Source organism: Xyrauchen texanus, chromosome 49 (assembly GCF_025860055.1).
Source record: "Xyrauchen texanus isolate HMW12.3.18 chromosome 49, RBS_HiC_50CHRs, whole genome shotgun sequence".
Classification (NCBI taxonomy): Eukaryota; Metazoa; Chordata; class Actinopteri; order Cypriniformes; family Catostomidae; genus Xyrauchen; species Xyrauchen texanus.
Window position 1 is genome coordinate 24,227,949 of NC_068324.1, and position 25,521 is coordinate 24,253,469.

General features: G+C 44.4%; 2 protein-coding genes across 2 annotated transcripts in view; both read right to left on the reverse strand.

Annotated features, from left to right (window-relative positions):
* Positions 1-5,010: 5,010 nt before the first annotated feature.
* LOC127640062 (retinoblastoma-like protein 2) overlaps positions 5,011-25,521 on the reverse strand; it is a 38,057-nt gene continuing 17,546 nt past the window's right edge. The window contains exons 10-22 of the mRNA XM_052122439.1: positions 19,787-19,899; positions 19,568-19,671; positions 18,999-19,136; positions 18,754-18,918; positions 17,205-17,292; positions 16,873-17,103; positions 12,896-13,149; positions 12,632-12,808; positions 10,248-10,319; positions 9,646-9,748; positions 9,291-9,505; positions 7,482-7,646; positions 5,011-6,693 (exon numbers count right to left, since the gene is read on the reverse strand). Of these exons, the coding sequence (XP_051978399.1) occupies positions 6,520-6,693; positions 7,482-7,646; positions 9,291-9,505; positions 9,646-9,748; positions 10,248-10,319; positions 12,632-12,808; positions 12,896-13,149; positions 16,873-17,103; positions 17,205-17,292; positions 18,754-18,918; positions 18,999-19,136; positions 19,568-19,671; positions 19,787-19,899 (1,999 nt within the window). The 3' untranslated portion in view covers positions 5,011-6,519. The remainder of the gene's footprint in view (positions 6,694-7,481; positions 7,647-9,290; positions 9,506-9,645; positions 9,749-10,247; positions 10,320-12,631; positions 12,809-12,895; positions 13,150-16,872; positions 17,104-17,204; positions 17,293-18,753; positions 18,919-18,998; positions 19,137-19,567; positions 19,672-19,786; positions 19,900-25,521) is intronic.
* Positions 7,653-9,280, reverse strand: LOC127640075 (uncharacterized). The gene is made up of 2 exons (XM_052122464.1): positions 8,168-9,280; positions 7,653-8,083 (listed from the first exon to the last, which is right to left on the reverse strand). The coding sequence occupies exons 1-2, from the start codon at positions 9,091-9,093 to the stop codon at positions 7,777-7,779; spliced, it is 1,233 nt and encodes a 410-aa protein (XP_051978424.1). The 5' UTR covers positions 9,094-9,280; the 3' UTR covers positions 7,653-7,776.

Here is a 25,521-nt window from a genome sequence, read left to right on the forward strand (position 1 = left end):
TTATTTTATTTTCAAATGCTTACTATTATGCTTCCGTGTGATTCTGGCCCATGCAGACAAAGCAGTGCTTATGGCCGTCAGACCAGTTGAAAACATTTGTGAAATACCATCTTTGAAAGACTTTGTTAAGCAAACCCATTTTTTTTCATTTAATGAAACATATGAAAAAACACAATAGCGTTACAAATAAGAAGATTGTTAAAAAGATTCACTGTTCGTCGGAGCAATGACAGGAAGAAAATAATCCATTCGCTGTTCAGGTGTGTATCACCTATTCAGGCATTCGGGCATCCAGAGCACAAGAGATGTTATCCCAACCCTGAAGAGAAAATTGCAGATGGAATGGCACTGTGCTCCGATTTATATGCCCAAGATGAGGCGTGCATCAGGAGAGGAGTATTAAACACTGTGTCACTAGATTGCCGTGATTTCATCTGTTTCAACGGCTGAAGAGCCTGAGCACCCTGGTCCCTGTGGGTGCATAGTAACTCTCGCGAGTGGGCCAGGATGAGCCAGTCGTCGAGGTAGTTGAGAATGCGGATGCCTGCTTTCCGAAGTGGGGCAAGGGCTGCCTCTTCGACCTTTGTGAAGACGCAAGGGGATAGGGACATGCCGAAGGGGAGGACTGATAGATTATAGATTTTACTGATACGCCTGGCCGTCGAACGCGGACCGTAGAAAGGGTCGATGTCAAGGAAATATTGAGACGTGGAAGTACGCGTCCTTCAGGTCTTCCGCTGCAAACCAATCTAGATGCCAGACGCAAGTTAGAATGTGTCTTTGTGTGAGCATTTTGAACAGGAGTTTGTGCAAAGCCGGTTGAAAACTCACAAGTCCAAGATCGGTCGTAAGCCGCCGCCTTTCTTGGGTACGATGAAGTAAGCGTTGTAGAAACCTACGTCAGCTCTTCATGTACTTCCAGGAAGAAAGGAACCGGGGGGAGGGGGGCAGGGCTGTGAGCGAGGAACCAATCATCCAGCTGCGAAGGCTTTGCGGAGGGTTCCAGTCCAGCCCCACGCTGACGGAGGCTCGGGCAAGCATGTCGGACATCTGGGCGTCAGCCTCAGACTGGGCATGCTGGCCCGAAGGCAGTGGATAGCGTCAGAGGCCGGACCACTCTCTGATGCAGCGGCGAGCTCATCCGGCTCGGGGGGCTCAAGAGGATAGGCAGGCTGGCCGTGAGTGTGTCAGAGGGCGGGTGGTTCGCAGGGACGTACCCGACGAAACCGAGCCCGCTGCCATCCCCAAATCACCTCCATCACCAGACGGATCGTCCTCAATCCCGTAGGAAGAAGGAGCACCAGGAAGGAGCGTCAGGAGCGGAGAGCACTCTACCGCATCCAGGAACTACACGGGGCGGAAAGGATGTTCAACGCCGCTGCGTATTTGCTCTTTTAGAGAAAATAACTCTTTTAGAGAAATAACTCTTTTAACTGCACTGTCGAAGCGCCCAAGGGCAAGCTGCACTGCTGTGCACAGAAGGAGATAGCCGCTAATATGCGCCGTAGATCCAACAGCAATCGCTCAGAGATGGGAGGAACAGACTGTGACTCGCAGCTCACTGCATACACAACCGATCGGCTCTGAAGAAAATTTCTGAATGAAACAGACCTCTCTTGTATGTCCAGGGGCGCGAGATATAAATTCTGTTTGCCAATTTTGGCCTTTTCTCATAGATCAGAGATGCAAAAGGCGCTCAAGAGAGACCCCTAGTGTCGCTTCTTCAACACAACGCCGAAGTGAGCGTCAGATGGGGAACTCAAAATTACATAACCCAATTTTATACATGGCGCTGGGTTGGATTTAAAGATGATATATTTATTAGTGTGTTGGAAAGTTTTTAATTCATATAGTATGTTTATGAGTAATGTTGAATCACAAAAGATGACAGGTTTATGTCTGGCTACAGCTATCTTCTGGTTATTGTAAGATTATGTTATTGTAGTTTTATAACTTGTGATATTTGAGGGCAGAGGCAGACAGACTCTTTGTGTCTGCTTCAGATGACTGCTTTGAAGTTTGTTGATGACACATAGGCTGTGAGCTGGCACTCAATGGACACTTCTTCCCTATTTGGGTAGAAATACAAGTAAGCATATCCTTCCCAGGTCTAATAAATAAATAATGGGTTATTATATTTTAATGCAATGCTTTAAAATGTCTGTGTGAAATGTGACATTCATTGTGTAAAGGTGTAATAGTAGAAATACATAACTCTAGTGCTCTATCTGCTGGTAAATATGAGAATGGGAATTAAATGACCTCATGGGTAAAAGCCACAAATCTGGAAGCAAGGTGTAGGCCTAACAGCAGAATTATCCATTAATCAGTTAAGCTTAAAAAAGAAATGCATATTGTATTTATTTGTATATTTGTAGTTGTGTATACTGTCACATATATTTCAGGCTTTCTTGGTCTGGAGAATCTTACAAACTTTGAGATTGCCTGGAATGTGATTGGCACACAGTGACTTGAGTTGCTACTGGCTCCAAAGCAGGAGACGACAGGCGAGTTGTGACATGTGATGGGAGCATATGCCGCCTTGGCAATTTATGTATGCTAATGGTGGTGGTGCTGTCTGATCGGATCAAGACGGGTTTGCCCTGAATTAGCGGGAGAAACCTCCGCAGGGCAAAAAGCACAGTCAACAACTCTAGGCAGTTGATGTGCCAGCGCAGCGGGGTCCCTTTCCAACGGCCTGCGGCTGCGTGCCCATTGCACACGGTGTCCCAACCCAATTTGGAGGCGTCTGTGGTGACCAGGACACATCGGGACACCTGCTGCAAGGGGACTCCTGTCCGTAGAAAGCAGAGGTCTGTCCGGGGTTTGAAAGTTTGGCGGCAGGCGGGGGTGATGAACACACGGTGCATGCTGAGAAAAGAGAAGCTCTGAACCGGGGTGAGCTTGCTCTTTTCCCAGTTGACCTGAAGCCCTAAATGGCTGAAGAGCCTGAGCACCCTGGTCCCTGTGGGTGCATAGTAACTCTCGGGAGTGGGCCAGGATGAGCCAGTCGTCGAGGTAGTTGAGAATGCGGATGCCTGCTTCCCAAAGTGGGGCAAGGGCTGCCTCTTCGACCTTTGTGAAGACGCAAGGGGATAGGGACATGCCGAAGGGGAGGACTGATAGATTATAGATTTTACTGATACGCCTGGCCGTCGAACGCGAACCATAGAAAGGGTCGATGTCAAGGAAATATTGGTACGTGGAAGTATGCGTCCTTCAGCTCTTCCGCTGCAAACCAATCTAGATGCCAGACGCAAGTTAGAATGTGTCTTTGTGTGAGCATTTTGAACAGGAGTTTGTGCAAAGCCGGTTGAAAACTCACAAGTCCAAGATCGGTAGTAAGCCGCCGCCTTTCTTGGGTACGATGAAGTAAGTGCTGTAGAAACCTACGTCAGCGCTTCATGTACTTCCAGGAAGAAAGGAACTGGGGGGAGGGGGGCGGGGCTGTGAGCGGCATGCAGAGCCGAGGAACCAATCATCCAGCTGCGAAGGCTTTGCGGAGGGTTCCAGTCCAGCCCCACACTGACGGAGGCTCAGGCAAGCATGTCGGACATCTGGGCGTCAGCCTCAGACTGGGCATGCTGGCCCGAAGGCAGTGGATAGCGTCAGAGGCCGGACCACTCTCCGATGCAGCGGCGAGCTCATCCGGCTCGGGGGGGCTCAAGAGGATAGGCAGGCTGGCCGTGAGTGTGTCAGAGGGTGGGTGGTTCGCAGGGACGTACCCGGCGAAACCGAGCCCGCTGCCATCCCCAAATCGCCTCCATCACCAGACGGATCGTCCTCAATCCCGTAGGAAGAAGGAGCGTCAGGAAGGAGTGTCTCGGAGAGCACTCTACCGCATCCAGGAACTACACAGGGGCGGAAAGGCATCTTTATAAAGACGTGTCCTGAAAAGGATGTTCAATGCCGCTGCGTATTTGCTCTTTTAGAGAAAATAACTCTTTTAGAGAAATAACTCTTTTAACTGCACTGACGAAGCGCCCAAGGGCAAGCTGCACTGCTGTGCACAGAAGGAGAAAGCCGCTAATATGCGCCGTAGATCCAACAGCAATCACTCAGAGATGGGAGGAACAGACTGTGACTCGCAGCTCACTGCATACACAACCGATCGGCTCTGAAGAAAATTTCTGAATGAAACAGACCTCTCTTGTATGTCCAGGGGCTGAGATATAAATTCTGTTTGCCAATTTTGGCCTTTTCTCATAGATCAGAGATGCAAAAGGCGCTCAAGAGAGACCCCTAGTGTCGCTTCTTCAACACAACGCCGAAGTGAGCGTCAGATGGGGAACTCAAAATTACATAACCCAATTTTATACATGGCGCTGGGTTGGATTTAAAGATGATATATTTATTAGTGTGTTGGAAAGTTTTTAATTCATATAGTATGTTTATGAGTAATGTTGAATCACAAAAGATGACAGGTTTATGTCTGGCTACAGCTATCTTCTGGTTATTGTAAGATTATGTTATTGTAGTTTTATAACTTGTGATATTTGAGGGCAGAGGCAGACAGACTCTTTGTGTCTGCTTCAGATGACTGCTTTGAAGTTTGTTGATGACACATAGGCTGTGAGCTGGCACTCAATGGACACTTCTGCCCTATTTGGGTAGAAATACAAGTAAGCATATCCTTCCCAGGTCTAATAAATAAATAATGGGTTATTATATTTTAATGCAATGCTTTAAAATGCCTCTGTGAAATGTGACATTAATTGTGTAAAGGTGTAATAGTAGAAATACATAACTCTAGTGCTCTATCTGCTGGTAAATATGAGAATGGGAATTAAATGACCTCATGGGTAAAAGCCACAAATCTGGAAGCAAGGTGTAGGCCTAACAGCAGAATTATCCATTAATCAGTTAAGCTTAAAAAAGAAATGCATATTGTATTTATTTGTATATTTGTAGTTGTGTATACTGTCACATATATTTCAGGCTTTCTTGGTCTGGAGAATCTTACAAACTGGATTTCAGACTCAGTTTAAACTAGAATAACAGCTTAATCAGTTCACAGGGTTTAATAAATGCTGGATGATCATTTAATGCTGGGTTGCTGTGTAAAGTGTAAAGCATAGAGCTGATCAGGAAAGGCAAACAGTCAGGAGAAAAGGCACTTACAACAAACACGCGTCATACTCCAGAATAAAAAGAAAGAAAACGTGTTGTTTTGTTAATAAATAGAGATTACTGAAAGAATTCCTTTCAGAACTGAAGAGGGAACAACAATTGATTTGAACACATCTAATACATGCAAAGAACAACATGACAAAATAAATATGACATTTCTGAGCACTCACTTTCTACTTTAAACATGATTGTTAGATGCCCGATGTTGCTCGTCACTATCTTTCCTAAGGTTAGAAAAATAGCATAAATATATAAACCAGGCATACACATACAAAGATAGCAAATACACAGACACATAGAAAGAGTTGACAGACATCTCTTGATTTCTGAATATTAACTCTGATACTATACTTTATAAAACTCTTTATGAAAAATAGCTCTTTATAAAACACACATGGTAAACTCAGCGCAAGATTTGCAACCAAATCCTTTAAGTGCTTTAAATCTCCTTCAAATCTTGTCATGACTCATCCGAGCAATTCTACTGCACACAAACTCTTCTTCTACAAAATACTTTTTTTATATTGAGAGTATGAGTCAATATCATTGGTTGACTATGACAGAAGTTTTGTTTTGACTTCATTAGCTGGTGCTTTTTTAAATGAAAACAGTTCAGAATTTTATGAGCAATGGTTATAGATAGTTGACACAAAAATGAAAAGTCTGTCATTATTTACTCACCTGCATGTTGTTTCAAACCCATATATTGCTTTATTTATATATTTTTTATATAAAACCATAAATGCAGTCCATACAATTTAAGCACTATGGTATATTCCAAGTCTTCTAAAGTCATATGATAACTTTAAATGTGTTACAAAATTTATCTAACTGATTATTTCCTGAAATACTTCTCTTGAAAATCTTCGGAATATTTGCGATCAGATTAACAAGTGGCAGGTCAATGTGTCAGGCCAAGTCAATAAATGGGTCAATAAAAAGACCTCATTGGTTTTTTGAGTGTGCCATAACAAAACGCGATGGGCCAGTTTGAAAATGCAGAATGGGATTTGTGAGCTGCATTGAAAGGGAATATTATCAGGAATAATAACTTAAATTGGTTTGTAAGCCAAAAAGACAACTTTTATGTTTTTTGTTTTTGTTTTGTCCTTTATGCAGCTGGACAGTTGTGATCACTTTGAACTGTTGTTGTATGAAAAAAAAGAGATGCATAGACATTCTTGAAAAATATAAATAATCATTCTATTCAAGAATAATTACAGAATTTCTAGTTTTTGGGTGAAGTACTCCTTTAACTATGAGGCCTTTTTGTGTAGGATGAATTGCTTGTATTTGTCAGTTGCTTTGGGTAAAAGCTTATCCTAAAAATATTTTGGGTGAGTTGTATGTTTAGATGTATTTGTAATTCTTATTCCAAGTATGGATACATCAGTGTGAAGAACTGCGATCGCTGGCTACGTCCTGCAGGCGTCTGAGCAGTGCTGTCTGGTTCTCTTGACAGAGTCTCTTGGCAGGGGACTGCTGCTCCTCCTCCAGGGCGATGCTGCGCTTTTTAGTGGGTGTCTCACCTGTCTGGATCATGACGTTAATCTCTCGCAGCCGCTGAGAAGGAATGAGAAATTCAGTGAAACATCTAATTAGATACAATTAATTAAAATATGCACTCAGTAGTTATTCTGAACTGGTTCCAAAAAAATTAAAAAATAATAATAATACAGGAACTGAATTAATTTCATGACTTTTGGTTGCATTAACGATTCTTAAACATGGATTCTTCACTACTATTTAGTGACAATGCAACACTGATACTAAAACACGATTAGCCGGTTCTTTTGAATCTACAAAAGAACTGACGGGGTTTGGGGTTCAGGTCAGTTTGTCAAGTAGGACTTCGGGTTCGGGTCTGGTTTGTAATTAATGAAAAAACGGATGAGTTAGGGGCCGTTCACACTGAATGTGTATTTTGCGTGCGTCTGTTCTGTTTCCCCATTGTTTAAAGACATGCTGGATGAATGTCTTTTACATTTGCACCAATCTATAATCTATAATCTTTTAAAATGTTAAAGAACAAGGATAGTGCTCCAAGTATCACTGGCTGTTATAAAATTAAAATATAAAACATTTATCTTTAACTGTTGAGGCCATTGCAAGTTTCCAACTTGTAATTGTGAGTTTGATGAAGGTGACATTATCATGGTTATTCCATCATGATGTGAACGCACCATTATACTGACACATAGGGGCATGGATGCATTACCATGCGAAGGCACAATTTTTCAGTTACCAATGCCACTGTAGAAATGTTTTACAAATTATTTGACCTTCAGTTTACATACTTTTGATCTTGAATTAAAAGATATGCTTTTCACATTGACGTTATGCTGTTTTACGTTTGATGGGCTGGAGCTGATGTAATAGAAGATCTTGTCTCGAGGTGTGAGGGGGCTGGCGCTCTTGTGTGGAGAGATGTAGATGGAGTGATTGTGGGAGAGGAGGACCCGGCGAGGAGAGCCAATCCGGGGTGATGGATATGGACACAGAGGAGGAGCTTCAGCCTAACAACACAAATATAAATTACAGTTAAAAGAACATTTCCATTTCTTCTTAAAAACCTAATTTAAATGTCTAGATTATTCTGATTTTCAGAAAAACTGTAAGGTACAGAATTCAGTGTTTACATATTATTTAAAAAGTGATAAAGTCAATATGAAACGTCATTTGGAACCGATTAAAATTTTGCCTCACAAAAAGTTTTGCGTTATGTTGTAATAGTTTGCGTTGCCTCACAAAAAGTTTTGCGTTCTGTTGAAATAGTTTGCGTTGCCTCACAAAATGTTTTGCGTTCTGTTGAAATAGTTTGCGTTGCCTCACAAAATGTTTTGCGTTCCGTTGAAATAGTTTGCGTTGCCTCACAAAATGTTTTGCGTTCCGTTGAAATAGTTTGCGGTGCCTCACAAAATGTTTTGCGTTCCGTTGAAATAGTTTGCGTTGCCTCACAAAATGTTTTGCGTTCCGTTGAAATAGTTTGCGTTGCCTCACAAAAAGTTTTGCGTTCCATTTAAATAGTTTGCGTTGCCTCACAAAAAGTTTTGCGTTCCTTTGTAATAGTTTGCTTTGCCTCACAAAATGTTTTGCGTTCCGTTGAAATAGTTTGCGTTGCCTCACAAAATGTTTTGCGTTCCGTTGAAATAGTTTGCGTTGCCTCACAAAATGTTTTGAGTTCCGTTGAAATAGTTTGCGTTGCCTCACAAAATGTTTTGCGTTCCGTTGAAATAGTTTGCGTTGCCTCACAAAATGTTTTGCGTTCCGTTGAAATAGTTTGCGGTGCCTCACAAAATGTTTTGCGTTCCGTTGAAATAGTTTGCGTTGCCTCACAAAATGTTTTGCGTTCCGTTGAAATAGTTTGCGTTGCCTCACAAATAGTTTTGCGTTCCATTTAAATAGTTTGCGTTGCCTCACAAAAAGTTTTGCGTTCCTTTGTAATAGTTTGCGTTGCCTCACACAATGTTTTGCGTTCCGTTGAAATAGTTTGCGGTGCCCCACAAAATGTTTTGCGTTCTGTTGAAATAGTTTGCAGTGCCTCACAAAATGTTTTGAGTTCCGTTGAAATAGTTTGCGGTGCCTCACAAAATGTTTTGCATTCCGTTGAAATAGTTTGCGTTGCCTCACAAAATGTTTTGCGTTCCGTTGAAATAGTTTGCGGTGCCTCACAAAATGTTTTGAGTTCCGTTGAAATAGTTTGCGGTGCCTCACAAAATGTTTTGCGTTCCGTTGAAATAGTTTGCGTTGCCTCACAAAATGTTTTGCGTTCCGTTGAAATAGTTTGCGGTGCCTCACAAAATGTTTTGAGTTCCGTTGAAATAGTTTGCGGTGCCTCACAAAAAGTTTTGCGTTCCTTTGAAATAGTTTGCGTTGCCTCACAAATGTTTTGCGTTCCGTTGAAATAGTTTGCGTTGCCTCACAAAAAGTTTTGCATACCGTCGCAATTATTTTGGGTTCCATTGCAAAAAAGTTTTGTATTCCCTCGCAATAGTTGGCGTTCCCCCCTCAAGTTTTGTGTTTTAAGAAAATAAATAGGCTCAATTTTGATTTCACGTTGAATGAAAACATAAAATAGTAAACAGTAAAAATTATGCATAAATAAGAGAACACTGTTTTCATCACATTGACATTAAATTGTGTAAATAGGGAATAGTGACCCCGTTTTTCGTTGAGTTTTTGGAGTAACGCAGTGCGAAATGTTTGATCTGTTTGATGTAGACGTGGTTATAGAAATGAATAAGGTCTCCTCGCTCCTCCTCCTGATCTTGGGGGCCCCCAGGGACCCGGGTCGGGGTGGAGGGGGCACTGCTGGGCTGAGGAATTGGCAGAGTGCTGCTGGAGCGCATAGACACGGGACTGCTCTCACCACTCACTGCAAAGAAATAGTAAATTACTTTTTACTGGACATAAACTGAGGGAACCGTCACTTTCATCTGAACTCGGTGTACTCTAAATGGTTGTTTGGATGAGTCTGCAAAAATGTCTGCAACAAATTTCTGTAATGTGTGTTACCATGTTCTGGTGCTGTGTCAGTGGGTGAGCTCTGTATGTGTGTGTGATCACTGCTTCCTGAGCGACATCTCCTCCTCCCAGAGATCAACACACTCCTGTACACCTGAAATCATCATTATAGTCATAAATATCATATCATCATATATCAAGCTACATGGGGATTGGTTGTAATGTCTATATTTGCAGAAGCATATTTTCTAGAAGCAGCTTACTTGCTCTGCAGCAGCAGCATTAGCAGATCTATATGTCATAACCACATTAACATGCTAAAGAGTTGTCATGACTGAAATGATATTAGAAGAACAACTTGAGTGAACCAATTAAATGAAAAATTAACATAAGAGAGAAATTAGCTTCTTTGACCTGTGACCTAGAAAGTGCAGAATATTAAATATTTATTCACTTTATGTCATAAAGCTTTTTTGCTTTGCATTTGACAAAATCCTAAAACTTTCTGTTTATTTCCAGGTTTAAATGTAGATTTTCAATTTCAGATTTTCAATGTGGACTTTTAAACCCCAATGTATATACCTTGAATACACTGTAAGTTGCTTTTAATATGAATAAATTAATAAAAAAAAAAATAATACATTCACACTCACAGTGCTGCTGGCCTGATGTTGAGATCTATAGCACTTCATGATGTTCTGGAAAGACTTGTCCTCCTTCGTTACCTACACAATGGACAATTTATTTGTTTTTTCACCCAATATAAATGTAAGAGTTTAGATGTAGGACTATATTTTTATGACAAAACAGGGTTCCCACACTATTTGACTATTTAATTTGCATGATATTTCCATTCATTTTCCATGATCTTTCCAGTCATTTGGATTACTGGATAAGGATTTTGTTAAATCATTTTATATAGATTGCACTCACAAAGAGCTATTGTTAAATATTTTAGAGCACAGCATATCTACAAAAACCTTATCCTTAAAACCTTATCCTTAAAACCTTATACAAAAATCCTTGGTTTCATTTTACTTTGGTTTTGCCGCACATCCAACAGGTTGCGATACCCAAATTTTCTATAAAAGAGCAGTTTCCTTAGGCTCTATTTCCGGTCTCCCTGGCCGTCATTATCACAATCGTCGCCCTAGATGTGATGGTCTCCACGGGCTTCGAGAAAGGCTTTAGAAGCTCCGAGCAGTTTTCTGCTTCGGTGGACAGTGGAAAGGAAGCTGTGACAGGACGTATGGTGGGGCCGGGTCGTGATTTACACACCTGGCCCCTTATCAGTCTAATCAAGCCTCCGAGAGGGATAAAGGCCGACTGCGGATGGTGGCGCGACAGAGAGAGAACGTTTACGCAGCTGTCCGTCCTATGTGTGTGTTTGTATCTTTTTGTTTCCGTTTTCCATTAAAATATAATTTATATTTTCAAGCCGGTTCTCGCTTCCTCCTTTCCATTTTTCCCTTTACAGAAGCGTTGTCTCCAAACTCACTGGGTTATCGATGCCATTACTATGGCATAACATGCTCAGCATGTGCTGCCCCTGCTGGCCTGCGAGCCCACTCTACCATGCGTGTTGTGGCTTCTTGGGCGTTGTCCCGCGGTGCCTCTCTAGCAGACATCTGTAGAGCTGTGGGCTGGGCAACACCTAACACGTTTGCAAGGTTTTATATCCTCAGGGTTGAGCCAGTTTCATCCCGTGTGTTATTAGATGACACAAACAGATACGTTCGTGTCAGCTGGCCAGTTGTACCGCTTGTGCATAGCGCCTTTCCCCTCCCTTGAGGCAAAGACGTGCAATCTTTCCCAGTTGCATTCACAAAAAAGTGAACCCTGGAGGCTCTTCCTCCTTAGCCCAGCAGCCGACGAGTCTTCGGAGAGGCTCACCGCTGCCCCAGTACATTCGTCACTTCGGCCCCCGTACTGGTAAGTGCTCCACATGTGCTGGTTGCCTCCTTAGGTAACCCTGTGTGATGTATATGCCCGCTGGTAAACCACATCTTCCTTGGGCAGAGGGCTCTCTCTCTCTGGTCACCGTATTTGTAGTAACTCCTCCCCTCCTTGGGTAGGACCTACCTCGGTGCTGCTCCACACGACGTGCTTCCGCTTCGACCCAGTAAGACTCTTTGGAGGGACACCCCCCAACGTGGACCTTATATGGCCTCCAACTGAACGATTTCTTTCCTTTTTTCAGTGAGAACAATAGAGAGAAGGCCACGGCTGGGCCAGCCAGTCCTTACACTTCTGAGCAGTTAGCCGCTCCCCAAGGTGTAGTGGGACCACATCATGCCTGCCAGTGTGTTGGGGTAGTTACGCGATGGCTTGCTGAGCTGGCTATGAGGCACACAGAGTTCTGCCCGTCTCGCAACACCTGTCTGCGTAACTGGGTTAGGCTCTTATGGCGTTTTCCATTTGGACACCTATGTCAACTCATCGACACAATGTCATGGTTACTGATGTATCCTCCATTCCCTGATGGAGGGAACGAGACGTTGTGTCCCTCTTGCCACAACACTGAACCAACCACTTAAATTGCCAGGTCTTTGGCTCGGCTCCTCAGAGCGAAACCTGAGTGTGTGTTTGCAAGCAGCACTCCTTTTAAACCTGTATGTCCGGGGGAGTGACATGCAAATTCCACATGCCAATTTTCAATGGCCTTTTCTCAAGATCAGAGACGTCTAGGCTCCCAAGGGTGACCCCTAGTGGGAACTCATCGACACAACATCAGTAACCATGACATTTTCCATGACTGAGGAAACCCTGCAAAAATGATAACTTATTTCCCTTGATATTGCAATTGCGATTTTAGTTTTTATTTAAAATAATATCAAATTTACAATCAAATACTACAATACAGGGCAAATTAATTTGTTGCTCTTTTATCTGTGATTCAAGACAGCATCTTTGCTTTATAACCCTTTTAGCATCTTCAAAACAAAATTGTTAGTCAAATTTTGAATAAATAATATACAATAACTGCAATCTTGATTATTTTTCAATTACTTGTGTAGCTATATTTAGAAGTAAATACCTTGGTCATGACATAGACGGCACACATGAGCAGCTGGTCTAGATGTCGATCCATCATGAGTTCAGTGCAGTGCACTAGTGAATATTCAAAACACGTCCAGATCTTCCTGCGCAGATCTGCGCTGATGTCCAGTTTAGCACATAGATCTCTGAGCCGCACACTGGCGAGGTGATAGACCTGATGGGGTTGAAATGAACGGTATTATTTTGGGTTGAATGACGATGTCCAATGTTGAAATGATACGAATGATATAGAATTAAACACCTTGCGGAAGAACAGGCTCAGTGACCCGGTCTTCTGTGCTCGGGTGGGTGTTCCCTGCTGAGGGCTCTTCTTGTCTTGTTTAGCAGGGTTGGGGTTGTTCTGGACTGTGCCCGCGGGAGTAGTGGTCAGATGCTGGGCGATAAGGGTGCCTGTCAGACTCTGGGCACTCAGAGTTGGTAGAGCTGCCCCACTTTGACCTGTTACACTCAATTGTACCGGGATAAACGTAATGCCTCCACTCTCATTTGCTATTCCTGCAAATTAAGTTTAAACAAAGATGAAAATAATCAGGCTTGTTTATTTATACATAATTATGATCGAGCAATTCAAATCATAATCATAATTTATTATTGAAAACATCTAGGTTACATATGTAACCTCCGTTCCCTGATGGAGGGAACGAGACATTTTGTCGAAGAAGCAACACTCTTGAGCACCGAGTATACCTCTGATCTATGAAAAAAGGCCAATGAGAAGTTGGCAGACAGAATTTGCATGTCCCGCCCCCGGACATACGGGTATAAAGGCGGGGAAATGCATTTGTTTCATTCAGGATTTTTCTGAGTAGCCGGAAATGGTCCGGTCACAACAGTGGCTTGGCTCAGCGACGTGGCAGACACTATGTCTCATTCCCTCCATCAGGGAATGGAGGTTACATACGTAACCTAGATGCTCCCCGTCTGTCACTCACTTTGATATTGTGTCAAAGAAGCAAAACTAGGGGTCCAATTTAAATCACGCCATGCGCTGAGCCGTGTATGTGTACTGCTGACACAGGAGCAGGCAGGTACTTGACGTGCCAAAACGACCAGCTGTATCAGACTGCATGTACCCTTCCCCAATGCCCCTTAAAGTTGTCAGAACCCTTACAGTTACCCTAGACAGGGGAACAAGGCGACGCTTACCAACCAGAGAACGGGCCGAGCCTAGCCAGGCCTCTTTTCTCTCAATGTTTCTCGCATAGAGCAAAATGGCTGGGGCCCTTACACGCATCATGGGAAGGGGGTCTTACCCAGTTTCCTATTCTTTCAGGGGGAAAAGACCCTGTGGAGACCACACCGGCCCGGAGAGGGGGAGGTAAAAGTGGCGAAATACACCACATGTGCTTTTAGGTCATATGTGGGAAGTGGTGCGGTGGTAGATCCCGCCTCTTCGGAGGGAGTTGCTACAGACACAGCGACCGGGGGGCAGCGGGAACTGCCCAAGGGAGACGTGGGTCCACTTGTAAGGAGACCGTGGAAAATACACACAGGAGGCAAGTCCACGTAGGAGCCCTAACCTGTCGAGCTTTGAGTACCCACAGTGGATTGGGTCAGCAAATTCCTCCGCCGAATTGCGGACCCACAGGGCTAGGGAGGAGTCATTTCAGAGAGCCGAGTGAGTGGGCTCTCCTGGGAGAAAAAGCGCACGGTATTACCTCAGCCGAGGGAAAGGGCACTAGGTTTAAGCAATTCACCTGGTCAATCCATCAGCGTGTTACCGAGTTCTACCGGCTCGGACTTTAGAAAACACGGGACGAGACTGACTCTACCCTGAGATTGTAGAATCTCGCAAATGTATTATGTGTTGCCCAACCCGCTGCCCTGCATATGTCTGCCAGGGAGATGCCTCCAGCCAGTGCCCACGAGGATGCAACACTCCTTGTCGAGTGTGCTCAGACCGCAGGGGGGGTATGTGATAGGCCAATGAAATGGCATCTACCACCCAATGGGAGATCCTCTGTTTGGAGACAGCATTCCCTTTCCGCTGTCCACTGAAGCAGACAAAGAGCTGCTCAGAGTGTCTAAAGCTCTGCGTGCAGTCGATACGCAAAGCACGTACCGGACACAGCAATGAAGGGTCGGGGTCTGCCTCCTCCCGGGGCAGCGCTTGCAGGTTCACTACCTGATCTCTGAAGGGTGTGGTAGGAACCTTGGGCACGTTGCCTGGTTGTGGTCTTAGGATCACATGTGTGTCTGCTGGACCGAACTCCAGGCAGGTGTCACTGATAGAGCACGCCTGCAGGTCACCGACCCTCTTGATGGAGGCAAGCGCGATTAGCAGGGCCTATTGATTCTAGCGGCTCAAAGGGGGAACTCTGAAGGCCTGAGAGGACCACTGAGAGATCCCAGGAGGGGAACAGGCATGGCCAGGAGTGATTTAACCTCCAGCGCCTCTTAGGAACCTGATAATCAAGTCGTGCTTACCCAAAGACTTGCCATCTACTGCATCGTGGTGGGCTGCAATAGCAGCCACATACACCTTCAAGGTGGATGGGGACAGCCTCCCCTCCAACCTCTCCTGCAGGAAGGAGAGCACCGAGCACTGACTACGCACTTCTGTGGGACTTCAGCCCGGGAAGAACACCAATTCGCGAACAAACGCCACTTCAGGGTGTAAAGTTGCCTGGTAGAAGGGGCTCTGGCTTGGTTGATCATGTCTACGACAGCAGGTGGTAGATCAGCTAGATCTTCCATGTCCCGTCCAGGGGCCGTGACGGCTGTGGGGAGGATGGAGGGTTCCAGTCCAGCCCCACGCTGGCGGTGGCCCGGGCAAGCATGTCGGACATCTGGGCGTCAGCCTCAACCTGGGCTTGCTGGCCCAAAGGCGGCATCCCAGACGAGTCATCCGCGTCAGATTCCGGACCGCTCTCCGATGTAGCGGCGAGCTCATCCAGCTCGGGGGGCTCTAGAGGATAGGCAGGCTGGCTGTGAGGTGAGCCGCTGTTGCCTCGAGCCCAGACGGAAGTCAATGAGCATGCAGGGGGTGGGAGGTTCGCGAGGACGTACCCGGCGAAACCGCGCCCACTGCCACCCCCAGATCTCCTCCATCGCCATCGGAGTGGCGTTCCTTTGGTTGAAGGAAAGCCGCAACCGCAATGTTGCCATGGTCATGTTCTTGCAGTGAGAACATGAACCATGCACAAATGCTGCCTTGGTGTGATCCCAGCCCAGACACATGAGACAGCGCCTGTGGCCGTCTGAAGCAGAGAGCACTCTACCGCATCCAGGAACTACACAGGGGCGGAAGGGCATCTTTATAAAGACGCGTCATGAAAACGCCGCTGTGTATTGCTCTTTTAGAGGAAAATACTTTTTTAGAGAAAATCATTCTTTTAAACTCGTAAGTTTGTGCTGTCGAAGCGCCCAGGGGCAAACTGCACTGCCGTGCAGAGAAGGAGAAAGCCGCTGATGTGCGCCGTAGATCCAACAGCAGATTGACCAGAGGTAAGAGGAACAGGTGTGTGTGACTCGCAGCTCGCTGCATGCACGACCATTGGCTCCGAAGAAAATTTCTGAATGAAACAGACGCATTTCCCCGCCTTTATACCCGTATGTCCGGGGGCGGGACATGCAAATTCGGTCTGCCAACTTCTCATTGGCCTTTTTGCATAGATCAGAGGTATATTCGGCGCTCAAGAGAGACCCCTAGTGTCGCTTCTTCTACAAAACGTTGAAGTGAGCCACAGACGCGGAATAGATTACTGTTGGGGTCCTGTTATTAATGTAAATTTCTGCTGATATTTTATTTTATTTTGATTATCAAAAGTGATCATTTACAAAAATGTGCATTATAAATATGTTGTTTATGTGTTCACTAGAAATACATTTCTAAAAACTAGTCAGAATGACTTTTAGTAATGAGGGAAACTTAATTGTAGTATTATGTTAAAAAAAAAAAAAATACTATTGTTTTCATTGTCAATTTATTTTTGTAATTTATCCACCCAATTTGTCCAATATGTGCATTTATTTTTTCTTCATTGAAAACAACTGTTGTTGTTGTTTTTTAATGTAATCTGTAATGAAAATTGTACTGGTGCATGCCAACATAAAACTTTAGAGAATGTTAAAATGCTTTAGTAAAATTAAATTTTAGCTTTTTTCCCAGTAAAACTTTAACCACACATAAAAATATAGATTTTATTTTATGAATAGAAAAACAAATGTGATGTATTTCATTGAGATTTTCACTCTCTTTGGTGCATGATTTCACACCTTGAACAGGTATGGTAACAGTCTGCCCGTTGTTTGCGGTGACGGTTGCTGTTGCCATAGTGACCACGGTTTGTCCAGCTGGGATGGTGCTGACCAGAGACGGTTGGGCCACCTTCACAGATTGGGCAGAGTCAGAGGTGGTCTCTCCATCAAAAAAGAGGCGGCGCCGAGCTGTGCCAGTAGGGGACGAGCTGTAGCGATCTTGGAGAGAGGTGGGGGCTGGAGAAACTCCTGCAGGAGGAAACAACACATAACAATTACAAAATTTCAGTTTATTTGGTATATGCTTGTTGATCTACAACCACTGTGAAATTTCAGAGTGTGCTCCTTACCTTTCCCTGCTCCTGTGATGTTCTCATTCCTTTTGGGAGTGTGTGTGCTGTTTCCAGAATTGTCCTCCAGGTGTTGAGGTGGCATTACCTGCCATACATATATTTAAACAATCCCACGTAAGCTATTTACTGCAAATGATCATTTACTGGCACTTTTCCACTGCACGTTACGGTTCGACTTGACTCGACTCTACTCGCTTCACTTTTCTGAGCTTGCTTTTCCACTGCTGTTTAGTGCCTTCTCAACGTGGGTGGGATTACAGGCTGATCATCATAGTTGCACTGCCTCTACTTGCTGTGACATCATCTTAAACACAACTAAAACATTACTGACCAAAACAATAACACAACCGCTAGCTGTTAGCTACTAGCTCATTGTGCTGCATAAAGCAGTTGTTGCATGGTGATTTTACACAAGTGTAACAGTTAAAATGGCCTGGTTGTTTTAGAAGCTTCCAGTAGCTGGTCAACTAAATAAAGTGAAGCTTTCAAGCAGAGTATAGAGTTAACGTATCAACCTCCATCGTGGACTCAAGCTAAAACTAGCGGGTTGATGTCCCGTATCGAAAATCCAGTGACGCTGTTAGTGATGATTCTCTTTGTTTTGACGTCACATTTAGTATCGGCTTGCTTGGAACCTCCTTTTAGAGGTGATACTAAAAAAAGTACCAGGTACTATCCACAGTGGAAAACCCCCAAAAAGCATCGAGTCGAGTCCAGTTGTACTGTGCAGTGGAAAAGCCACAATAGTTCACTGGAATAACTAAAATAAATATCCTGAGATATCTCATCAGTCTCTGTGACAGTTTAGACTTTGTAAACAGCATTCAAAAGTGTGTCTGCGGATCGCGTACATTGACACTTTTCGACAGTCAGTCATTTTGCTCGTTCTCATTTGAAGAGGATCATTGAGGCTGTGATTCATAATGTTTGTCACTTGAGAGCGCTATTGTGCCACTGTTGAATTTGACAGCAACAAACAATGCAGCTCTTTTGCTCGGTTTTGGTATCAAAATTATCTTTGGAGGGCGGGTTTTGGAATGAGGGGCGTGGCTAATTCAACGGCTCAGTCACGTGAACTCTTCAGAATGCTAAAATCGGTTACAACACCTTTAATTTGTTTCTTTGTTCTTATTTTATTACTGACTGTTTCCTTGTCTTGAATAATTACTTGACAACTTGAAACTGTTTAACCAATTAACAAATTAGTCAGTTGTAGTTTTTGCATCGAGAATCATCAAATTTCACTAGTATTGGTTCTGACTGCTGAAATGTTGGTATCGGGACAACACTGCCTAGAATGTATATATAAATTATGCATGGAAGATCTTATTGTAATAACATTATGAAAAAGATGAGCTCATGTCATAAAAGTGTCAGCAACCCTGATTTAAGTTATCATTCATGTCCATTGCGCAAATGGTGTGGGACAAGTTACATGCTGAAGTTTAATACTTAGGGTTACAGGTTTGAGCTTATCATTGACTGTAAGTACTAGTGATGTGTCTAATCATGTCTATGATGCCATAAGCAGTTGCACTGTTCTGACCTCCAGACAGGGGGGAATGCAGTTCTTGGCATCTCGGATGCTGTCCCACAGCGGTGAGCTCTCTTTCCAAGCCAAACGCTCCAGTACCTGCTCCTCAATATGATTCAGATGCTTCACCACCTCGCGGAAAAGACCCTCCTCGGCCCGCACCAGCACTTCAATTACCTGAGACAGAGAGAGACTATTTGAGGCTTATGAATGAATGAAAGCATTTAATGGTTGTGTTCTATCACTATATTAGTTACCTTGTAAAAGTGAAAAGCGGGCAGATCAAAGATCTGTAAGACTCGTGGGAATTCTCCTGGTGGTCGGTACAAAAAAATCACAATCTCCAGACAGCAGGTGATCAAAGAGCGCTGAAACACATCCTGCTCGAGAACACCCTGAGACACAATATTGCACTCAGCAGATATAATTTACTAAAAAACAATGGTACACTCAAAAATGAAAATCTGGTCATTGAGTGCGTTTACATGCATGATCTTATAGCAATTATACGTTGTAATCTGGTACCTTGTACCTTGTACAAGTCATGTGTTAATTTTTCAGTGCAAAAAAAAAAAAAATACAGGTTTGGAATCACATGAGCATGAGTACATGGCAACAGAGTTACATTTTTGGGTGAAATACTCAGCTGATGCACAACAGTTTTGCAGAAGTCAAAAAAGAAAATGAGTGGTTGGTTGAATCATTTTACACACCAATCACTACACATTTTAAATTATATAATGTCTGAGGTTATACAGTAGATTATATTCATGGCTCATTTAAGGTGTATAGTGTGATTTAGCTTTTGAATGAAGGTGAAACATACTGTCAAGTCCATGTCTCCAAGCCGTTTCTTCTCCTGGTTGATGATGGCTTCCAATGATTTGTAATACAGAGCCTCAGCTAGGCAGAAATACTTCACTGCAACATCTGTGAGACAGGAAGCCCAAAATTGTGTAATATCAGTATTTGTGAGATTATGAGCTATAAGTTAAAGCACAAAGGAATAATGTGATGAACAAAACATGACATGAAGGATGCAAACCTCTGGCCAGACTCTTGTTTTCCTCGCCTGTTCCCTCATAATTCTGAAGGAAGATCTCCGACATCTCCTTCAGTCTGGCTGCTATAGAATCACTTGGGTCTCTCACACAAGATCTGTGTTTAAATTATAACAGAAAACAAAAGTGATTACAGTGATCATTACAGTATATGTTACTGAAATCACTGGAATTACTATAATGCATTTTTTTGGAATTACTATATAATCACAGTTTATTGAAATCCTTAATTCACATATAATGGTAAACACAGTCTGCTGGATTTAGTATAATCACAGTTCTTTGGAATCACATTTAAAAGGGATTACATAATACCATGAACTAGAATCAAATTTTACTGGAATCACTATAATCACAGTTAACTGGGATAAAATTTGAGAAATCACTGTAATTGCATTTTCCTGGAATAATTGGATTAACATTTTACAGTTTACTGGAATCACATTGTACTTGACTCATAATAATCAGTTTACTTGAATCATTCGATTCACAATTTACTGTAATCACAGTTCACTGGATTTACAATAATCATTGAAATTACATTTTTGTGGAATCAAATCAAATCAAAATCAAATCACTTTATTGTCACACTACCATGTACACAAGTGCAACAGTAGGTGAAATTCTTGTGTGCAGTTCCGAGCAACATAGCAGTCATGACAGTGACGAGACATATACCAATTACAACAAACAACATACTTACACAACAACAATTTACAAATCAAATGTACACATACTTACACAACACAATAATTATATACAATGTACAGTAGACAATACACACAATATAGAATACTCTAAGTAAGAGTATATGATATATATATATATATATAAGTAGTTGTATTGAGGAGAATATGTTGACAGTCCAGTGTGAGATTATAGATGAATAAAGTGCAGTGCAAATTATTGATCATGATAGATCAAGTGTTCAACAGTCTGACTGCTTGGGGGAAGAAGCTATCATGTAGTCGGCTGGTGCGGGTCCTGATGCTGCGATACCGCCTGCCTGATGGTAGCAGTGAGAACAGACCATGACTCGGGTGGCTGGAGTCTCTGATGATCCTCCGAGCTTTTTTCACGCACCGCCTTGTATATATGTCCTGGAGGGAGGGAAGCTCACCTCCGATGATGTTTCTGGCAGTTCGCACCACCATTTGCAGGGCTTTGCAGTTGTGGGCGGTGCTACTGCCGTACCAGGCGGTGATGCAGCCAGTCAGGATCCTCTCTACAGTGCTGGTGTAGAACCGTGTGAGGATGTGTTGGTTCATTCCAAACTTCCTCAGCCGTCTCAGGAAGAATAGGCACTGGTGAGCCTTCTTCACAACGGCCTCAGTGTGGACGGACCATGTGTGTTCCTCAGTAATGTGGACACCGAGGAACTTGAAATTGCTGACTCTCTCTACCGGTGCTCTGTTAATGGTGATGGGGCTGTGTTCTCTGTCTTTCTTCCTGAAGTCCACTACAAGATCCTTGGTCTTACTGACGTTGAGGGAGAGGTGGTGCTCCTGACACCAGCGTGTCAAAGTGTGCACCTCCTCTCTGTAGGCTCTTTCATCATTGTCAGTGATCAGACCTACCACCGTCGTATCGTCAGCAAACTTAATGATGGTATTGGAGCTATGTACAGGAGTGGGCTGAGAACACAGCCCTGCGGGGCTCCAGTGTTGAGGGTCAGTGATGAGGAGGTGTTGCTGCCCATTCTAACCACCTGACGTCTGCCTGACAGGAAATCCAGGATCCAGCTGCACAGCGAGTTGTTTAAGCCCAGAGCCCGGAGTTTCTCATCAAGCTTGGAGGGCACTATGGTGCTGAATGCTGAGCAGTAGTCTACAAACAGCATTCTCACATATGTGTTCCTTTTTTCCAGATGGGAGAGAGCAGTGTGTATTGTAGATGCAATAGCATCATCAGTGGAGCGGTTGTTGCGGTAGGCAAACTGCAATGGGTCCAAAGAGGGGGGCAGAACAGAGCAGATGTAATCTCTGATTAATCTCTCGAAGCATTTGCTGATGATGGGGGTCAGAGCAACAGGACGCCAGTCATTTAAGCAAGTGATTATAGCTTGCTTCGGTACAGGCACAATGGTTGATGTTTTGAAGCATGTGGGGACTACAGACAGGGAGAGGGACAGATTGAAAATGTCCGTAAAAACGCGGCTTTACGGATGTTCACCCATCGGAAGGATCAGGTTACATAAACCAACATCTGCAGTGTCAGCCGCGAGCGCTCTCTCCATGAGGGCGGTGTTATTGTCTTCGAAACGAGCATAAAATGTATTAAGTTTGTCCGGGAGAGATGCAGCGGTGTTCATGGCGAGTCTTTATTCCGTTTGTAGTCCGGGATGGTATTAATTCCCTGCCACATACTTCTGGAGTCAGTGGTGTTGAACTGACCTTCAAATTTGTGCCTGTACTGGCGTTTGGCTGCACTGATAGTGTTACGGAGGGCATAACTGGCTTGTTTACGCTTCCTCCGTGTAGAAGAATTAAAAGCGGAGGTCCGCGCAGTGAGTGCCGCGCGAACATCGCCGTTAACCCATGGTTTCTGGTTGGGGTACATCCTTATTTTTTTGGTCGGAACAATGACCTCTACGCACTTCCTGATGAAACACGTTACGCTGTCAGCGTAAACCTTGATGTCGTCATCAGAGGAGGACCGGAACATCTCCCAGTCCGCATGATCAAAACAGTCTTGTAGCGCAGAGTCTGATTGGTCCGATCAGCACTGAATCGTTCTGAGGGTGGGTGCTTCCCGTTTCAGTTTCTGCCTGTAAGCGGGCAAAAGCAGAACGGAAGCGTGGTCCGATTTTGTAGCCATCCCGGAAAGGAGAGTAACAATGGTCTAAAACCCGGTCCCCTCGTGTGTTGAACTTTATGTGTTGATGGTATTTTGGAGCGATTGTTTTGAAGATGGCTTTGTTAAAGTCCCCGGTAACAATGAACGCAGCCTCAGGGTGCGCGGTTTCCTGCTCACTTATACACCCATACAGTTCCCTGAGTGCCCGGTCTGTGTCGGCTTGTGGGGGGATGTACACAGCTGTGATGATGACCGCTGTGAATTCCCTCGGTAGCCAGAATGGTCGACACAGAAGCATGAGATATTCCAGATCAGGAGAGCAGAAAGACTTGATGAAATCACCGTTTACTGTTCTCTGGAATCCTTTTAATAACATTTAAATATAATCATATATTATTGGAATCACACTTCGGTGCATTCACTATAATTACAGTTAATTTGAATCACATTTTAAAAGAATCATTTTACTGGTTTCAAATTTACTGGAATCACTCTAATCACAGTTCGCTCTGTCACTCACTCGAAGTTGTGTCAATGTAGTGACACTAGGGGTTGCAATTGAGAGCCCCAAATACCTCTGATCTTTGAGAAAAGGCCAATGGGAAGTGGCGACTAGAATTTGCATGCCACTCCCCCGGACAAACGGGTATAAAAGGAGCTGGCTCGTAACCACTCATTCAGAGTTTTATCTTCGTTGCCGAGCGGTTGATTCACAGAGAGCTGAATTCCACTGCTGGCCCATTTACCTCTGCATACTTTTGGATTAATGGCGCATTACAGCGGTTTCTCCCCCTTGTGCAAGGATTGAGTGCAGAGAATACCCCTGGGAGCTTCGACAGCCTAAAAGAGTATATATTCTTACAAAGAGTATATTTTCTCAGAGTGGCACTGATGGAGAGCGTCTTTTTTAAACATGCCTTTCCGTCTGAGTTTAGTTCCTGGTTGTGGTCGCTACCTCTCCGGCTGTGATGGCCATGATCGCTGTCTCACCTGCATGGGCGCGAACATGACCATGGCAATGTTGTGGTCGTGGCTTTCCTTCTTAGGAGGGAAAGCCACTGCAGCTGCTCCCTGCCCTGGTCCTTCTACTTAGGAGTATGTGGCCGCATCGGTTAGCACTGGGGGTGATTTGGGGACCCCAATGGTAGTGGTTCTGCTGGGTAATCCCCCACGGACCTACCATTCCCAAGTACGCTTGTTTGCCCAAGTCGAGTTCTGGGATAAGGCGAGATTAATATCTTGTTATTTGCTCGGGATCAGGATGAGCTCTCGATCGCAGCATCGGAGAGCAGGCTGATCCAGTCAGACTCGACTGGGCTCCCACCTTACTTTCAGAACGCCGCTCATGGGCGCAACCCGCCACGTTCCCACTCTTCTCGGAGGTGCACGAGGAGCTCACGAAATCGTGGTATGCACCTTTTACTGACTGGACCCAAACTCTGAACTCTTCTGTGACCGCAAAATGCTGCAACCTGGCGGGATCATCCGAGACTCCCCTCCAGGGCCTATAAGCTCACATCGTCCCTGGTGACCAAGGCTTACAGTGCCACTGGGCAGGCCGCCTCCGCACTGCACGCCATGGCTCTCCTGCAAGTGCAACAGGCCAAGGCGCTGAGAGAACTGCACGAGGGTAGTCCTGACCCATCTTTTTTCTCGGGATGGAGATAAGACTCAATTTCTGTGATAGCAGTCAGTGCTGAACTGCCTTAAGTCATTCAGGTGGAGAACGGTGGTTGCACTGAAACAATTTCAGGGGCCACTGGGGCATATGGCATCCTCAGCGGCGGTCACGCCGCTTGGGTTGATGCATATGAGACTGCTCCAGTTCAGGCTTCAGAATCGAGTCCCAAGATGGGCATGGCACTGCGGCACACATCGCGTGGCCATCACGCCGAGTTGCCACCACTTGTTCGGCCCTTGGACGGAACTTGCATTTCTGCAGCCAGGAGTCCCCTTAGTGCAAGTGTCCAGGCATATCGTTGTTACGGCAGATGCCTCCAAGCGAGGCTGGGACACCGTGTGCAATGGGCAAGGTGCGGGATCCTGGACAGAGCTGTGACTGCATTGGCATATCAACTGCCTCGAGTTGCTGCTGGTATTGCTCAACCTGCAAAGGCTTCGGTCGTTAATCCAGGGCAAGCATGCACTGGTCCGGATGGAGAACATGGCGATGGTAGCGTATAAAAACTGCCAAGGCAGCTTACGCTCACGTCAAATGTCGCAATTCGCCCACCGTCTCCTCCTCTGGAGTCAGCAGCAACTCTATTCGTTGCGAGCCACTCACATTCCAGGCAACCTCAACGATGCAGCGGACGCACTGTTGCGGCAGGTCATGCTCAGGGGAGAGTGGAGACTCCACCCGCAGAATTACATTTTAAAAGAATAACAGTTCACTGGAATCACTACAATTACATTTTACTGGAATCATTGGTTTCACATTTTACTGTTATCACAGTTCATTGGAATCTCATTTTACTGGAATCACTATAATCACAGTTCACTGGATCACTATAAATGAAGTTATTAAATGAAAGTTCGGGAGGACCTGGTTCATCTAATCTGCCAATCAACCTGCAGGCTGCTGAGTATATAAACCGCTGCTTACCTCACTCTAGCGACAGTCTTTCCACCATTTGGCCCTGCCCACAGATCCATGCAATGTCCTTTTACTCCACATGAAGCATTTGTCCTCCTTATCGGATAAGCTATTTTATCAAAATAATTATGTTATTCAATGGAAGCTGCCGCAGCAGCTCACTATTTGCATACATTGTGATAATGGTGGCTATCACTTAAACAGTGGTTTTCTACCCTGCCTTTCTTCCTTTTTAATCATTACTCGCCAAAACAGATCCTATTGCGTTGAGGCTGCCTCCGCAAGTCCAGCCACTGCTTTGCCGTTTTCCAGTGCTACCGCTTCATA

Excerpts from the sequence above, each read along its gene's own strand:
- LOC127640075 (XM_052122464.1), bottom strand. The coding sequence starts at position 9,093 with ATGGAACCCAAAATAATTGCGACGGTATGCAAAACTTTTTGTGAGGCA. Across the intron at positions 8,084-8,167 it reads AACGCAAAACTTTTTGTGAG|GCAACGCAAACTATTTCAAC; the intron begins GCAACGCAAACT and ends ACATTTTGTGAG.